At 37.8% G+C, this 19511-nt stretch overlaps 2 protein-coding genes across 2 annotated transcripts; one reads left to right on the top strand and one right to left on the bottom strand.

The window, feature by feature from the left end:
• The first annotated feature begins 477 nt into the window (after positions 1-477).
• Positions 478-3683, top strand: LOC112049961 (phosducin-like protein). Its single transcript, XM_024088035.2, has one exon. The coding sequence runs from the start codon at positions 696-698 to the stop codon at positions 1500-1502; it is 807 nt and encodes a 268-aa protein (XP_023943803.1). The 5' UTR covers positions 478-695; the 3' UTR covers positions 1503-3683.
• Positions 3684-3756: 73 nt separating this feature from the next.
• LOC112049962 (SUMO-activating enzyme subunit 2) lies at positions 3757-12698 on the bottom strand. The gene is made up of 7 exons (XM_024088036.2): positions 12434-12698; positions 12194-12348; positions 11181-11328; positions 10097-10591; positions 8596-8767; positions 7363-7530; positions 3757-6749 (listed from the first exon to the last, which is right to left on the bottom strand). The coding sequence occupies exons 1-7, from the start codon at positions 12575-12577 to the stop codon at positions 6205-6207; spliced, it is 1827 nt and encodes a 608-aa protein (XP_023943804.1). The 5' UTR covers positions 12578-12698; the 3' UTR covers positions 3757-6204.
• Between the last annotated feature and the right edge of the window lie 6813 nt (positions 12699-19511).

Raw genomic sequence — 19511 nt, 5'->3', positions numbered from 1 at the left:
AGAGATTTAAACCGTGTAAGTATGGAAAAAAAACAAAAAAAAATATTTATCCTTTTAATTTTGACGTGCAATAGGAAGAATGTGTTTGTATTTCTACAGCAAAGGGATTATTAAAGAAAGACAGTAACCGTACATTAATTTAAACTTTTTTTCATATAGACATTTGGCCTAGTGATGCATAACAAAGCAACGATCCAATAATCCTGAGTTCGAGCCCGGACTATGGAAAACTTTTTGTCTTTTTTTTGTTTTTCTCAATTGGTTTCTTCAACTATTACAAAATCAAAAATCTCTCATTTACAAAAAATATGCATTATTATTTTTATAACTTAATGGATACTATACTAAAAATACCGTAGCTAGTCACTAGATGGCGCTATCACAAGCGTTCCGAAAAAAGTTTGAGTAGCCTATCTATTTCCAATAATACATTGTAATCTTTGAGTCGACCTTAGACTAATACTACTCTATGCTGATTGCTGTCAACCCAGCTAATATTCTGTGCGGTGTGGAAAAAAAATAATAATATTACATTTTCTAACAATTGTATCAGAATCAGAATTGTTTTAAAATATTTATTATTTAATAGATTAATGAAATAAGAGTTAAACAGTTAACGTGAGTACTTGTAACTAACTGGTTTGTGAAAACCTACAAACAACCATTTGTTGCGTCTGAAAGTTACAATCAGTACAATGGCTACTTTGGAAGACAAAATTCTGGGTGAGAAGTTACAAAACTATTGCAGCAGCAGCGAAGATGAGGGATCTGATGATGAGGACAGTCGTAGCGGAGATGAGGAAGAAAAGTCTTCAAAATTGTGTACAACCAGCGTCGAACCCACTCCCGTTAATACTTGGAACGGTACAGCTAGCAATACCGGTCCCAAGGGCGTATTGGAAGACTGGCGCAGGTTCAAACAGTTGGAAGCGGAAAATCGCCAAGAACTAGCAAAAGAACGAATTGCGCTGGCTAAGAAGCTCACTTTGACGGTCAAAACGGCGCGCGAAGAGGAACAAGCTAAGGAGGTTGACGAACTGGAAGATGAACTAAACGAACTATTAGACGAGGGTTTTCTTATGCAGTATCAACAGCAGAGGATGCAGGAGCTAATGAAGCAACTCCAGAAAGCGCCAAAATTTGGTAAGGTTTTATCACTGAATACCCAGGATGAATTTTTGAGTGCAATCGACCAAGAAGATCCCAAAGTAACAGTTATTGTCCATATTTACAATAATACTGTAAAAGCATGCGAGACTATGGATGGTTGCTTGAATATTTTAGCGAGTGATTATCCAGGAATAAAGTTCTGTCGCATCGCTGCTGACATAGCAGGGTTGAGCAGGCATTTTCGAGTTGATGGTGTACCAGCATTGTTGGTCTACAAGGGTGGGCAGATTATTGGGAACTTTGTACAGTTGATATCTGAACTGGGTGATGATTTTTATGCTTCTAATGTTGAGAAGTTCCTTATAGAGTATGGTATGCTGCCTGAGAATTAATATGATAATTATTATACTTACAAGTCCAGTGTATTAACCTGTGTATGTCAATGTAGGCAAATGTAATGCAAATACCATTCTAAGTTGGCCAACTATCACACAACCAGGGTTTAAAGCTGTGATAGCTCAGTGGATATGACCTCTGCCTCTGATCCCAGAGGGTGTTCGAATCTGGTCCAGGGCATGCACCTCCAACTTTTCAGTTGTGTGCATTTTAAGAAATCAAATGTCAAATTAAACATCATAAGAAAACCTGCATACCAGTTTTTTTAATTCTCTGCATGTGTCAAGACTGTCAATCCATGTTGGGCCAGCGTGGTAGACTATCATTCTGAGAGGAGACTTGAGCTCAGCAGTGAGCCAAATATGGGTCAATAATGACTCGTAGATAAACAAATTTATCATTTATTCTACGATTTAGTTAGCCAACTTATAATTGTATCTCTGCAGGATCTCTAATAATAATATAAGAGATGATTTAGGATAGATCAAGGCATGGGAGGCTAATACATTTCTCTGAAAACACAACCTGAATATTTTATAAGGTGCAGCCAATAATCTAATGCAGTTTGTTAACTCATTTTCACCTTGCTTCTGCCCTAGTCTATCTTAAATCAGACTTTTTAATGTGTTCACTGTTTATGACTTAGTAATTTTAATTATTCCACATGTCCATTGGGTAATATTCAATTGAACTTTAGAAACATTATGATTACTATCTGTGTATCCACTTTTGGAATATGTTAACAAAACAATGTCAAAATAACAGATATACAAACAGTCTCTTATTCTTTACAAAATATGATGGTACTTGTAAATGGTCAAGCGAGACTAGTTTGGGAAGAATATGGTCCTAGAGGTATACTAAACCACTTATGCCCTGGACAATGACCACATTAAGTAAATTTCTATGTACTCCTTCATAAACTGCTAACTAAATCAATATAGACCCACGTCTATGCTAGCTTATTAATATTTAAGCTAGCTTCTATTTTAGTATTATACATTAGATTACTATAAGCACTACATTTGAAAAGCACATTTAATTCTGAGGTAATCATAACTCATTAATTTAGAATAACTACAAGTTGAATATTCACAATGTCTAAGATAAAGTAATATATACCTCGCTGTATAATCCTCATTCCTTGGCAAGAACCTCAATATGTTCACTTTCTTATTAGATTTATTAATCTATGCTAGGTGTTAGGTAATTAAAACAATGAATATTGATCAATGAGATTCATATTTATTGCTATTTTTTTGAGACAAATTTCTATTGTCAATACATCATGCAAACGCTCCTGGCACTCTACCGTGAGAAGTTGTCCATCTACTACTAACATTTTATAATGGTTGTGCAAGATTTCATCCCTATTATTTTTACATTTTAACTATAGTCAATGTATCATGGTGAATATAACTTTAAATATTATGACAAAGGGTTCATTAACATGAGCAGCACGTTGCAACGGTAGCTGGCAACTGCAGTTGACTGCAGTCGGCGACCGCCGTCGCCTGCCTCCGAGACATCGACTGCCGTCAAAATGTCGCCGTCTATTGTCGTCGGTAGCAGTTGCTGCTCGTATAAATGAAGCCTAAATTTCAGTACCTATTTAATTCAGATTGATGTTTCATGTTTTAGATAGAACCAACACCAACATTTTTCAATAATCTAGTTTGCTTTTAAAGATTGGACTCTATACCATTTTCATATCAGTGTAACAGGAGCGTTTGTGTGATATATAGTACTCATATTTAATCATCAATTAATATTAAGTGATATTAATGGAGGATGAACTAATGTGTGAAGTTACTGTAAAGTTTTTTTCTTCTTGTACGGCCAATCTGCGATCAGTCCTAAGACTATAAACAAATATGTTGCGAGTGTCTTTGTCTTGTGGAGGTCGATCCTCATTAGGAGTCGGCGCTCATTTAAAAAAAAAAAAAATACAATTTTAAATGAAATATTGTCAAACAGTAGGTACTTTAAACTATTGTATCATAAATTACTGTTTAGAGTGCATTGAGGCTTTGAATCACGTAAAATTTTCTTTTTTAAAATAATATAGGTCATAAGTATAAAATAAAATATATATTTATAGTTTTAGTAAGTTAAGCTTTTGTCTGAACTTAATTTTATTGTTTTGTGTTGTAATAAATTATTGTCTTATGTACTTACATATTTGTTTCATTATGGTCCAAAAAAGAAATAGGATATACAGTTTCAAATAAGAAAAATAAACAATAATAATTCATATTAAATATTTATATTTCAGGAAGTAATCATTTATTAAAAACTTACAAATTATTATTTAATTACAAAATTCTTATTGAATCACTTTCATTATTTTATTTTTAAAATACTGAAGTTAACATCTGTTCAAATTCATGTATTTTTATTGAAGAATATCTAGCTCAACAGGCCCAACAATCCCCTAACCAAAGGTCTGATACTCACAGAAATGCCCTTAGACAATCTGATTATCTAACTCCCCACACTCTACTAGCTCTTATGGTGCAACTAATCTGCTATGTATAATCTGTGTGAGATTTAGCCACGCCATATTACAATACTGTTTTCTTCAATAATCCTTTTGAATGAATAGGTATTCATTAGTCTGGCTGTATTAGAAAACTTATATGACAAGTTCCATGATATGCGGGCGACAGGGGAAATGACCGCGGGTGTGAAATCGTGCGTGCGTGGGGGTTTTTCATTTTCATTCATTGCTACACGCCCCCGGCCCGCGCGCAACATCGGGAGTGTTACGAACGAAGTTGCCAAGCTATAGTTTCACGAGATACAATTATATTACCATACCATACGGGCTCTGATATGCCTTTTCAATAAATAGGTATTCAAGGATTTGCCTGTATATAAAAACTAACAGCGTTTTTAAAAATATGAAGTTATAGATTTTGAAATTTATAGTTTGTACTATTAAAAAAATGCTATTATACAACACCAAAAGTAAATAAAGTACATTATAACTATAAGGCATATATTATTACTGTCCATTATATTTTAAAAGTATGTTCAAATGAAAGTGTTTTTCAGATAGCATGGGTATGGTGAGTTGCCTCATAACTAATGATTTAATGCCTTATAACGTTCATAATACATACCTTTTTCGTGAATCTCAGCAAACTTTCCAGAGTGAAACGAACTGTCACCGTACCCATGCTATCTCAAAACCACTTTAGACCATAGATTTCTATTGTATAAGAGGATATTATTTTTTTTTAATTTCTTACAATATGAGAATTATATTAAAAATAAAAAATAAAATGAAAGAATAATACAAAGACATAACACAACTAAATTATTAAGCTAAGACATTATAGCTCGTGTGCTGTAGCATGGTGCGGGTGACAGTTTGTTTCACTCGTGAAAATTTGCCGTGATTTACGATAGTAGTACGTATTATGTACTGTCACCCAGACCATGCTACAGCGCATAGTATAGTTGCACTACATTCCATTGCTCATATGGATGAGTCTAATCAATTAGTCAAATTAGACAGCAAAAATAGTCTATTTTGGCTTGGAATTGTTATAATAACGCATAGTTATTTATCAAAGTGGAAGGTCATAAGAGGAGAGGAAGGCCAAAGAAGAGATGGTTGGATTGTGTGAAAGAGGACATGTGTGTAAAAGGAGTGGATGATGAGTTGACGAGTAATAGAAACGAATGGAAAAGATTGACATATTTTTCCGACCCCACTTAAGTGGGATAAGGGTAAGGAGATGATGATGAGTAAACGGAAAAAGTATGTATATGTTGATCTAAGGAACTACTAATCACTTTAAAAATCTTTGTTTCTTATCAATTATTTGTAGATACTTCAAAATACATGAATTATTATACTTATTGCCAGATACTAATTTCCACAATCAACATAATGTTGGGTTGATAGTTGTAAGGTTTGATATACATTACACAAACCTGATCACACATTACATAACAAGTGGTGACTAGCAGTAGCAATACATATTCCAAATGATTCTACAATGTTCAATGTGGGCTAGTTATAATAAAATACCGAGCAAATTGAGAACCTCCTCTTATTTGAAGTCAGTTAAATAGTAGACTAATAATAGAGACCATATTTTTGAAAAATACATATCTCATCATCAGCAACCAATTTTGAGCACTGGCCATGGTCATTAGCAACCAATTTTGAGCACTGGCCATGGTCATTAGCTACCAATTTTGAACACTGGCCAATTTGGCCAATGATCCACCAAGCTGGCCCAAAGCACATTGGCAAACTCAATTTGAAATTTTGCAGGTTTCCTCACGATGTTTTTCCTTCAGTTTGAGAACGTGATATTTTAACACGTTCGCTGCGGTTCGAGGTCAATTGACCTTGTACGTATAGCGTGTTCAAGAGTTACGAGGTCGATGGACCTCGTACCACACCAGAGGAAAGTACAGAAAAATATTTTGACAAAATCAATAGCATTATGCTCATGGAGGCACAAGACACAAGAAAAACATTTATAAAAGCTGACCCTGGACTCAAAGAAGGCAGTGAATCTTAAGACACAAATAGACAAAGTTGGACAAATAATTCTAAAAAAACTGCTACTGCAAGAATATTAATGTAATGTGCGATCAACAAAGAATTAATTAAAATATTCATTCAATTCATTACACTGTTTGTGACAATGCAAATGATCATTCGATAATAATTCACTAGCACAACTCAACTATTTCATCACTCATATCAACCTTCCTGCGTTTAGGTGGTTTGGGTGCTGGTTCACCATTGTCATCTTCCTCAATTATCTCCATGTCACTGTCACTGTCGTCTTTAGGACGTGATGGACCAGGTTTGGGTTCATCTGAACCATTTGATCCATTCGCAGTTGCCTCCTCTTTCGGTCCAGGCATCGGAGTATCGGTGTCGGTTACCAAACGCCATGATTTCTCCTCATCCTCTTGCTGTAATCTAACACGGACTTCATAGTTCTGTAGGAAGTCATCCACTAATAAAGCACACCCATCATTTAAACCGATTTCTTCAAGAGTTTTCTCATTGTTATGGTCGGTTTCTCCAGGTTCTGATGATAATACGACCAGGCCTTTGCCCTCAACAGTTGCGTCTGGAGCCTGCATGTTAAGGCCCTCTTTGAATGCTGTGTTCAGATCTTTGAGGGTCAGTTGTTTGAGATTACAAGCGAGTGCCACTTCAGGTTTTGGTGCACATACGTAACATTTAGGATTTGGTGCAGTCAGAGCTGAAATCATAAAAAATAATTAGTAAACACCAACGTGAGTTTGTTTCTGTTACTCTTTATCTACTAAACTGGTTATCATAAAATTTTGCAGTCACATTTGCATAAACATAGAAAGCCAGAAAGGTACATAGTTATATTCCTTTACATAAATGCAAATCAGTAAACAAAGTACATCTGTGCACTTATAAAATGTCAATGTATTTAAGTGGCACAGTTATAATAAACATATCCTCAGAAGCTAGCAACACATGAGCAGTTCCTCTGGTGTCGCAAATATCTAGGGCACTAATCTGTATAGGATAACTGATCGAGTCACTGACCTTGGCCTCTCTAGAGCTGCAGAGTCAGGACCCTCATGGTGTATCCATGGATTGTTAATATATTTGTCTCTATAAAATACGATTTTATGATTTTCGGTTTCTACAAAACATCTTACCGGAACGCTAAATTGCTTGGCGGTACGTCTTTCGGTAGTGTGGTAACTAGGCACGACCAAAGCCTCCAGCTAGCTAGACCTGGACCAATTATGAAAACCTAGCTGGGGATCGAATCCAAGGCTCCCTCATTTGCCTGGTATAAAATTGAAAAAATAAAAAAAAAAATGTTAACTCACTTTTCTCCGGTACGAACAGTTGACCGCGATGGTTGACCTTAGGGCGCAGGTACACGCTGGTGCAGGTCTCAATCTCCCCTTTGAGTAAGCTCTGCGCGCGCATTACTGCTAGACCCGCCACTATCGCGTTGGCGGTCGCTATGGCTGGGATTATGTTGCCTGCCATTGCTGGTGAAAAATACTATACTATAAAAGCCTCCATAGCTCAACGGTAAGAGTGGTCAGACTCATCACCGAGGGGTGGTGGTTCGATCCTAGCCCCATTGGTCTATTGTCGCACCCACTCCTACCAGTCTTCCCTGACTAGTTGGAGGGGAATATTGGTCATATTATAAATTATATGGTAAATATTTTTTAATTTAAATAAATAAAGAAATTAAGTTTAATTCTTCATTTGTTTGTTAGTTGCGATTTAACTCAAGAAATTCAATGGGTTTAAAAAATCATTTCACCATTAGAGGTACAACTTCGCAGAGTAACATAGGCTATATTTTATTCCACAGCTCCATTGCAGATTTTATCCATTTACCGCCCTGCACGCTTTTTATTACGTCTACCCATCTTTGCCTCAGCCTTCTTCTTAGCTTTTATTTATTTAGAAGGCCCAAAAGTACTTCAATATGTTGTTGGAATATTTTTTCTACAGTTAATGTGTTCTGCCTCAGGTTTATGATTGTATATTACCTTGCAGGAAAAATAAAAGAAGAGGAGGTAAAAAGGCCTTTCATCAATATCATAACCTGCAGTTTTTGATTGCATATTTGATTTTGACTTGCAAAAAAATGAAAGAAGAGGGGGTAAAAGGCCTTTCATCAATATCATAACCTGCAGTTTTTGACCGCATATTAGCTTTTTACTTGCAAAAAAATTAAAAGAAGAGGAGGTAAAAAGACATTTCATCAATATCATAACCTGCAGTTTTTGATCGCATATTAGCTTTTGACTTGCAAAAAAATAAAAGAAGAGGAAGTAAAAAGGCCTTTTATAATTTTATCCATTTTCCCTTAAACCACAATTCCTTTTACTTAACAAAATTAGTGTTTATGCTTTCATCATATCATACACTTCCTGAGTCCATCAACCTGAGATGTTGATGGACCTCGTATGCCTGTAATTGATATGCTGCTTGGTAATTGGCACTAGTACTTGTCAGAAGAACTCTGTATCTTGGAAAAGTCATTAAAAATGAAGCTACTACTAAAAATAGATAAATTAGTTATAGTTAATACATACATTTTATTTCAAAGCGAGAGTTCAATGGAATGTTGAAGATGTGTGCTCTGATGTTGGCGCATGCTGTCACAAAGTCCATTGCACTCTTCTCATCTTTGTCCCACACTAGGTGATCGCCTTCTGGACGGTTCTTCAAGTCTGCTTGAAGGGCCTTGCAACTGTCTGCAAATACCTAGAAATTAAATACATTACTAATAAATTATGTGCATACAACATACTTTTTATTCCTTTTTTCATTTCAACATTTAGTTAGATGGATAGTGAATAGACTAGTTAGATGATTAGATGGATAGTGAATAGACAAGCAGGCATATCAGGGAACTAGCAGACGCCGCGCGGTTTTACCCGCGTTGTTCCCGTTCCCGTAGGAATACGGGGATAATATATAGCCTATAGCCTTCCTCAATAAATGGGCCACCTAACACTGAAAGAATTTTTAAAATCGGACCAGTAGTTCCTGAGATTAGCGCATTCAATCAAACAAACAAACAAACTCTTCAGCTTTATAATATTAGTATAGGTAAAAGTGTAAATGTATCCTATGTAAATTTCATATATAAACTGTGTATCCATCCAAACCCATTCAGCAATTCAAAAACAAACATTTCTGTTAATTTTTGTTGGATTTACTAATTTTTTAATATATTTTCCTACTTATACAGGGTGATTCGGACTTTAGTGCGGACATTTTTTTTCGTGGTTCTGTATCATTAATAGAACATAAATCTACAAACAGTTCGATACATTTTATGTAATTTTTTTTTTCAATTTATGTCTCAGAAATAACAAAATAATGGACACATTCCCAAACAAACTGCGCAACTGCTGGCGGCACTTTGTAAGACGCCGACAAAGAAATACCGGCAGTAGTCATATCGCTTCGGCTTCGGCTGACGGGGGTGGCAGGGGTGAGGGGATCGAAAAATCCCTGAGGACGCCTGCCGAATTGCCGATGGGCGACCAGTGACAGACAATCTGCCGTCGCTTGCGCATTTAAGTCGAATCATCCTTTAATGCAAAAGTTTGCGTAATAATAATCATCATTTGTATTTCATTATTCCAATCGAAAGTTTATAATTTTTATTATTACTACGCATGATTGATGGTCCTAAGCCCAATAAAGTATGAAGGGAAAATCGATACTCAACTCAAAAGTGACGACCTTTAATTATTATAAAAAATAATAGGTACAAAAATAAACGTAGAAAGGTCAACGGCCCTCGGCGCGGGCGCTCGCTAACCTAGTACCTACCAGCTGATTTTGTAGTTGCCTATTACTGTGCTATTACTTAGTACAGCGATAGGGTGACCCTCAAATTCTGTTTAAATGTTTAAACTTTAGCTAACGATAACTCTGTTATTGTTGAGTTAAAAAAAAAAAGAAAAAATACGTGTTCATTAAATTTTGTTTATGTACAAAATATAAAAATATCCGTACTTGAAAAAATTTCTTCCTGTATAACTGTATTTATATTATCATTAACAATATTAGATGTCTTACCTGAGCACATTCATGCACAGACCAGACCCTCTGGTCTGGCAGTCCTGAATGTTGAGCAGTTGGGCTGTCTTTCCCCGGCAAGTTGTCCCACGACAATGGAGTTGGAGGACGTCGCTTCTTCCACAAATTCTCCATTGACAGTAAATAACGGATGTCATCACCAAATAACTTTGAAAACAATTTCTCCGGGTCATAGTTTGTATCAGACGCCCATGCTCTAGTGCTTTTCCTTTCCACATTACCAGCTGCAGTACCCTCAGTGTTCAAAGCAGAGGCCCCTGCTTCACCAGCAGCCTCAGGGTCTGCAGTGTCAGGGCTTACGTCCTGGTCGGGGTCTTCCTCACCAAACAGTTGGTTGAACAAATGTTTTGCCCATACAATGCAATGGATTGGTTCAGATGGTGTATTCCTTATAGTACAGCCTGGAAAGGATTTCTGTGGTGCTTTGGGTTGACATTCATAGCACTGTGTTAAACCTTTTTTGATGAGTTCCACCTAGAAATAGATTTTATTCAAGTTGACAGAGGCCAATGGCACATTTGATATTGTGTGGAGAGCTATGGAGTATAATAATAGATATAATGGAAACAAATGCAAACTAGAAAAACTAGGAAGTTTAATAAATGATAAATTATTTAACTTCTATGTTTCAATCATGGTAACATTATAAATTGTGAAATATAAAATAATACTTAGTTGTTTCTATTTTGTCAGAAGTTCTAAAAAATACTGTTTTAAAGTGAGTTAACTTACCCAAATAAAAATATTGGTTTATAAATTACAAATTGATTAACCCATTTTTAGATTACAATATATATAAAACCTACCTAAGTACCTCCCTACCCTAATTATCCTATGGTTTTAATTAATTACCTCCTGGTTCTGAGCTACCTCTCTGCCAATTTTCAGCCAAATTCAATCAATTTTATAATTTTTTTCTGTCATAAGACCCTTCTGACAATAACAAACATCAAAAAAAAAAAATAGTGAAATCAGTCCAGCTGTTCACGTGTGATGGTGTGATCAAGGGATACATGGATTCATTTTTATATAATAATATAGATAAATGAAAGTGACTCTTTACCTGTCCAGCATAGCCGGCAGTTCCAGTCTCAATCAATGGTATACTGGCAGCCAGGCACATTCTGTTCACATGGTTACGCGCCACTCGATTGTCCAAGGCATTCATTACAATATTGAATTGCTTGAAGTAACTGACTCCATAATCATTACTGAAAAATTGTGTATGACAAGTTTAATATTACTATTCTCTTCAAAAATGAGAATCTATCTTCATAAACAGAATTATTTGATTGCAAGAAATATTACATTTTATCACACAAAGGTGTTATGTAATAAGTAATGTGCCTACGGTAATACGGTATGTAAATATTTAATAACAATAAAATCATAATGTAGTAAATTAATTAAAAAATAATAAAATTTAATTCTATAAAAAGACATAAATAATCTTTTTCATGAATTCTATAATCTATCTTAAAGTAAAGCATTTCTGACTTGTTCATAAATCCTACTACTAATATGAACACAAAAGTTTGTATAGAAATACTTTACACAAAAAACATCTGCATGGTTTTGGCTGAAATTTCAAATGGGTACTCCATTTTGAAATTTCATGGTTCCTGTGTTGAATTCTAGGTAAGGTCAATGAAAAATAAGGTATACTATGTGCTAAACTTCTAGTCTGCTCTGAAGGTTGCAATACACCAAACTGTGTAATATTATAACCTTGCTGGGATATCAGTACAGACTTGAAGATTGATACATACTATACTGCATTTTTTCTACAAGAAATGATCGTTCGCAACCCTTTAAGTTTCAGTAAAGTCATTGGTTGCATGCATCTGATTTATCTCAGGTCAAGCAGGTATACCACATGTGGATACAAATACTACACATACTTATACACTTTTTTCTATATATTTTCATAGTTAAAATAGCCAGTAAAAGAACACAACATGGTTTAGTAGTTCAAAATGCATGTTTTTGGAATGTGTGCAATTCTATACACAGAACATTAGTCAATGCGAGTTTCACCATACAGAGTTCATTTACCTCTGACGACAAAATACCAACCTAATAACACTGTCATGATGTGCGATAATAGTAACGTTAGGGTTGAAGCTGAGTGCGCTATCCTTCGCGACCTGGGCCTTCGACTTTCCAACGTGCTCCTTGTGAAATAGAAACTGCCTGTTAAGATTGCTTACGTCGATTGTATCAAGGTCGATCTGGAATACATAATGTAATACTTTAAAGAGGGCATTTATAACGTAGTAATTAACTAATAATGAGTCATTACTAAGTCAAACTTACAATTTCTATGTACGGAAAGCCGGTAAGAACGAGATTTTTAAGAATTTCACAACCTATACCGCCGGCTCCGACGACTAATATCTTGGAATTTGCGATTGCCTCCGTTAACTTTTCATCGAAAACGCCAGCAACACGTGCCACCATCTTCCGTTTGCTAAATCAGATCACTGTTATCACAAATTGACGAGATTTACGGACTTATTTAATTTGCGAAGCAACAAAAAAACGGGAACTTTGCGGCATTGGGTAACTGTCAAAGTTAGCGTCAGGCAGGTGCTTGGTCGTTCAGAAATTGTAAGTAAAATTCTAAAATAAAAGCTTACTTTTAAAATTAAATGAATACTAGTTTAAATAAAAGCTTTGTTATTGCTATATAATAAATGCTTATTATATTATACAAATAATATAAACTCCAATAGGACAAGGTAGATTTTTTGGATCTTCTGAGCAAAGCGAAGTAAAGAACAATAAAGTAAGGCAAGAGTATTGAGAATTACATCTATGGGCTATGGCACTGAGCGGCAAATTCAAAACCGTAAAAGTCAAGTAATAGAAATCTATATACTTAAAAATACAAACAATTACCTGATGAAAACTTTTATCTTATAAGAAAATAAGTGCTGGCATAAGGTCATGAAAGAAAATCTTTTGTTTGATTAAATGATTAGATGATTAAAAATTACTTGCTAGACTGCTGATTAAAATACACTTTTTGCTTGTGTGGTCTTGATACTGTTAAGACTACAGTCTACACTTTTATTTTAAGACTTTAGTAGGTCTGAAGCATAAACCTGAGTTCTTAATCTTCTGCTACGGAAGTGCTAATGCCGGGGAGTAAATTTTATGATACGATGCTTTGAGAAAATTGTTTTCATAAAAATTGCTTTTAAGTTTACGATTTTTCCTTCACCTTCGTAGTTATAAGTTGTAAGAGCTTGCGCATCACTAGAAATTAACCAGTCCGGCCTAATTATGACGGCCTCCGTGGCGCAGTGGTATGCGTGGTGGATTTACAAAACGGAGGTCCTGGGTTCGATCCCCGGCTGGGCAGATTGAGATTTTCTTAATTGGTCCAGATCTGGCTGGTGGGAGGCTTCGGCTGTGGCTAGTTCCGCCACGTACAAGGCGTACCGCCAAGCGATTTAGCGTTCCGGTACGATGTCGTGTAGAAACCGAAAAGGGGTGTGGATTTTCATCCTCCTCCTAACAAGTTAGTCCGCTTCCATCTTAGACTGCATCATCACTTACCATCAAGTACTTGTAAAGACTTGATGGTAAGTGATGATGCAGTCAACTTGTAAAGAATAAAAAAAAAGTCCTTCCGGCCCATCAACATTCACGTTTTGTATTAAGTATCTATTGTAATCTTCGTTCATGAAGAAATCTGGCAGTTGTAACACAAAATCTTTTGAAGATTTAAGCGTCAGTAATCTCAGTCTTGATAATACGTATCATAACATTGGAGTTAACGTGACGTCATGAAACGGTTAAAACATGGCCGATAGCGTTTTATCAATAAAATATTTAAAAATTATGACGATTTTTTTTCAATCTAGTAGAACGTTATTGAACATTTTAGGGCCCTTTAAGAAAGTGTCAACTAGTCTATTGCCGTTTCATCAAAAAATTGTATGAAAAATGTTCTAAGCTCACATAGAATAATGACCAGAATGTGTCTTATTAATTAGAGTGGTGAAGCTAGTGAAACCCATATAAAAACAAATATGACATCCGCATATACAAACATTTTTCATAATTTGTATTTCAAAATTTAACACTAACCATAATTACGTAAATTAATATATTAATCAATAATTTACCATTAAAAAAAATATTCCATCTTATTTCCACAGATTAATCAATAATATACAGATGTAGCGAACGGAACAAGACGTGTCGTACCCGTCACGGATACGAAATTCAAAAAAGAATATGTTCTTTTGTCAGTACGATACGAACCGTTCCATCAGTAATTTTCAATATTATTCAAGAAAAATGGCGTTGTTCTAATTGTCGTACCCACTCCTAGCACAGGCTAGGGGTGGGTACGACAATAGACCAACGGGGCGGGGATCGAACCACCACCCCTCGGTGATAATTTCAACCGTTCTTACCGTTGAGGCTTTTAAATTTAATATAATAATAATTATATATTATAGATTTAGGCCTTCGATATACATTTCCTCTTTTATCATTTAGACTTCAGCTTAATTGTTAGAAAAATCTGTATCTAATCATAATCATGTCTCTTAATAAAGATTACTAAATGTCACCGTACATTAATAATATGTATTATGTTATGCGTCACCATATCGATTCACTGTTACAAAATGTTCATAGAACTCTATAATTGCGCATTGACCTCAAGCGAAATGAGATGTTATAGCATCGGCCGCGACAATCAAATTAAGGAACCACACCAATGGCCACATTTCCATTTTGGCTTAGCCAGATAATATATGAGGCTGGTTGGAAATTAGAGCTCAAAGTAAAATGGTCGTTCAAAACGATGGGAAATGGCAAGCACTATTTTCCAGTCGAGCTGTTTGTAGATCGGTCAGTGGTCTGACGACGACCAAATGTGATTGTTATTCGGCTGTTTGAATTAGGACGCTAAGGTACAGCGCACACTGTTGATTGATTGATTTTGAATTCATCCGGATTTTCTTGGAGTTTACTCCTTAAGAATCGATTTTTCATAAATAGCACCCGGTTTGAAAAAAATATGGGCATTAAAATTCTATGAACGAATGACAGTGTTATATTTTGTGCGTAACCTATTCTGCGCACCTTTCACCGTGCGCCGACAACGTGCGTATGCACGCTGTTGGCGGGTGCTCACGCCGTGGTTTGTTGCGCACCTTTCACTTTTCTGGCGAGGAGACGTATATTGCTGCGGGGCAACATACACCTATTTAGACAGTCGATTTGAAAGAGTAAACTCCATAAGTGCGTCGGCGCTGACACTTTTTTTTTTTTTTTTTTTTTTTTTTTTTTTTATGTAGTATAGGCTTACGCTTGACCACAATCAAGCCTGATGGAAAGCAATGATGAGGTCTAAGATGAAGCGCGCTTGCCTAGAAGATGCCTATTCACTCTTACCTTGAAGGTGCACAAATTATACGTGTCAGGAAACACAGACGCCGGAAGGGCATTCCACATTTTGGCAGTTCTTATTAGGAACGTTGACGCAAAACGTTTCGTGCGAGTTGATTGCACGTTGACAACAAAAGGATGCCATTTTTCACGGCGTCTCGCTGTTCTGTGGTAAAATGGGGACGGAGGAACTAGATCGTAAAGTTCCTGTGCACACTCTCCAAAGTATATGCGATAAAAGACCGATAGACAGGCAACGTTGCGTCGGTGTTGAAGACTTTGCAATTTTGCCCTTGTCAACGGTTCATCACCTATGATACGCCTAGCGCGACGATCAACCGAGTCTAATGCAGCGAGTTGGTATTTAGCAGAGCCATCCCATAGGTGACTGCAGTACTCCATGCTGGTTCGAACTTGTGCCTGATATAGGGTGAGAAGTTGTTCTGATGTGAAGTACCGCTTTACCTTGTTTAGGATGCCTAACTTTTTAGCTGCTGTCTTGGCCTTATTCTCGATGCATTTCCCGAAGTTGAGATTGGAGGATATGTTAACACCCAATAGCTCGATGCTATCACAGATGGGAATGGATATACTTTGGAAAGTGGGAGCCAAGGTGAAAGGGCTCCTTTTAGCAGAAAAAAGACACGCCTGAGTTTTTGCTGCATTAAACTGAACCAAATTAGCGTCACCCCAGTCAGACACCATCTCCAGGTTCAAGTGAACGCGCTCAACCAGGGCCTTTCTAAGCTCTAGGACTTCAGCACCGCTGGCTCTTGAGTTGGACATGTATCTCTCCGTTACCGTACTGTCATCTGCGTACCCAAAGATACCGGGATTCAGAAGATCGTTAATGTGAAGCAAAAACAGTGTAGCGGAGAGAACAGACCCCTGAGGTACACCGGCATTGACAGCCATTAGGTCAGATGAGCATCCGTCAATTACTACTCTGAATGACCATTCCCTCAGAAAGTCAGAAATCCATTTACAGAAGCCATCAGGTATCCCGTACGCCGATAGTTTGCTAAGAAGACTAGCATGCCACACCCGGTCGTAAGCCTTGGAAATATCGAGGGAAACAGCAAGGGCTTCGCCTTGTTTCTCAATGGCTTCACCCCAGATGTGGGTGGCATATACTAGAAGATCGCCAGTGGACCGATTTGTACGAAAGCCATACTGACGGTCGGATAAAAGTTCGGTTTCTTCTAGGTATGCAAGGAGTTTGCCATTGAGCACACGTTCCATACTTTTACAAAGTAAGGACGTAATGGCTATTGGCCTATAGTTTTCCGGTTCGGCACGGCTTCCCTTTTTGGGTACCGGCTGCACATTAGCAACCTTCCAGGACCGAGGGACTTGAGCAGTTTCCAGAGAAAGGCGAAAAAGACGTGTCAGGACAGGAGACAGTTCAGGGGCGCAATTCCGTAAAACTACTGCAGGGATACCATCTGGGCCACTAGCTTTATTCACGTCGAGGTTACGTAGTATTTTCAGAACCTCACGCTGACGAATACGAACTTCCGGCATAACTGAGTTACAGAGAGGAAGGGTCGGGGGTGGAGTATTCCCAGCATCGAGTCGTGAATTTTCTGCAAACAGAGAAGCTAGCAAGTTAGCTTTGTCTGTTGCAGTGACAGCCAGAGACCCATCAGGTTTTTGCAGGGGCGGTAGAGAAGGACGACAGAAATTCGATTCGACCGACTTCGCGAGGGACCAGAAAGCTTTACTACCACTGGGGTACGTAGCAAGTTTACGTCCGATGCGATTAGTACGATCAAAACGAGCTCTTTTTAAAACCCTTTTGCATGACTTGGCAGCCAAGTTGAATTCTTTTTTTAGTTTTTTGACGTCTGGAGCCTTGTGAGCGCGCGCATTAACCCACGTCACAAATGCAGAACGCTTCTGCGCTTCCGCAGCGGCGCAATCAGCATTGTACCATGGGTAGACCTTGCTATCAGGTGACACGTCAGAAAAAGGAATAAAGTACTCCATTGCCTGACGAATCACATCCGATATAGCGCTTTCACAGGTCGAAGGGTCGTTGGAAGAGAAACAAATTCGCTGCCAAGGATAAGAGGCAAAGAAATGCCGCATCTCATCCCAATCTGCTGACCTGTATCGCCACACCCGCCTCTTAGCAGTAGGGTTAGGGATGGGAGGATAAAAATTTGATACAGTCTTCACCAAACAGTGGTCGGAAGTGCCTAGGGGAGCAGCAACAGACACTGAGAAACTATCTGGATCAGTAGTCAGCAGAAGGTCTAAGCAGTTGGGAGTATGTCCGTCGGCATCCGGTACCCGTGTGGCTTCTCGAACTAGCTGAGAGAGGTCCAGTGAGAGCGCAAATTTAAGCGCTTCTCTCCCAGCGTGGTCAGTTTTTAAAAATGGGAAAAGCCACTCCTGGTGATGGGCATTAAAGTCTCCCAAAAAAACCAGACGAGCACACGGATAACGTCGTTGGACAATGTCCGCCGTTTCACCTAAATAATTAAATAACTGAGTGGTCTCCTGATCACTGCTATGCGAACGATAAATGCAGGCGTACACGGTTTTTTCTACGCCGTTGTCAACCAAACACCACAGAACAGAGAAGTTTGGTACCTCCAGTTTACGGAGCCGCTGGCAGCAGATGTTGTCACGAGCATATAAGCAAACACCAGCGTGAGGCTTGAAATTGTGTTCAAGCGAGTATCCCGGATATTGCAAGTATGCTACATCTGCTGGACTTTTAATCTGCGTCTCCGTAAGGAAGAACAAATGCGGCTTTTCGGACTCAAGGTGGTGGTGGACCGCAACGAGATTAGAGTGCAGACCTCGGATGTTCGCGAGGTGCACTGAAAAAGAGAGGATGTGCAACCGCTGTGTATAACTGATTCTTGTTCTTTTGCGTTTCATAGGATAATTTAAAAGGAGTGAATAGGTATGGGGATGTGGTAATTATGCGAGGTGCTGCAATCTAGAAATCGTGACTTTCGTCTCTGAGACGCTGATGGTTGACTCAGCTGGAGACCGCGGGGACGCCCGAACCCCCCTGGAAATCGCCATCGCGTCCTCTCTCCGGTTGCCAACCGGCACGATGGAAGCCATCCCAGGATTTTTCGCCAGTTGGCGGGGCAGCCAATCATAGGTGGCTAGCGTATGATCGGGCCCCCTGCTACCTGCGGTCGGCCAGCGGTGCACCGTGCTTCGGATCCCGCTGATCTCCGAGCTGAATCATCCGGCGTCTCATAAACTTAAGTCAGAACCTAACATCGAGTGCAGCACAACTGCATAAACTCAATCCCCATAAACAGCTACTGTGAGTATCGCTCCGGAACACAATCAATAGCATGGCACGGGCCACTTAATTAATTGCTTGGCGAGGCGTCTTTACTCACAGGGTGGTCATACAAAACACACACTTTTTTTACTATAAATCCGTGTAGGTGCCGGATCCAACAGATGCCGAGACTTGTAATATAGATGAAGTCAAGTAGCAACGACATAGGCTAGGATATCGTTTTCCGTATTCGTTTTCTTAATGCGTAATTTAGATTAGGAATTCCGTGAGATTACCGCAGAATGTACGTTTTTCTTCATTCAGAATGCATATTGTCGCAAGGGCTTTCATTCGTTACGTAAGCGCAGAATTTGCTCCTTATGGAAGAAAACGTATGTACTTGTGCGTTATTTATTGTATTTTATATTGATTTCATGCATTCGGTTTTCCAAACACGAAAAACGGATTCGGAAAACAAATACGGAAAACGTATGTGGTGGACCTCAGATTGTACCTACCTACTGTGCAGTATAGGTCTTACTTCGCCGAAACATTGATTATAATTATTAATCTGTGGTGTTAAAAATTAAAATGTTATCATCACAGATTAATGAAATGACATAGTAGCTTATAATTTGACATTACGTTAATATTAATTTACTCTTTTCATTACATATTTTTATGAAATTTTTGGGTGTAGGTATTTACCTTTATTAACAATAAATA

Source organism: Bicyclus anynana, chromosome 15 (assembly GCF_947172395.1).
Source record: "Bicyclus anynana chromosome 15, ilBicAnyn1.1, whole genome shotgun sequence".
Classification (NCBI taxonomy): domain Eukaryota; kingdom Metazoa; phylum Arthropoda; class Insecta; order Lepidoptera; family Nymphalidae; genus Bicyclus; species Bicyclus anynana.
This window is presented reverse-complemented; position numbering and strand designations above follow the sequence as displayed.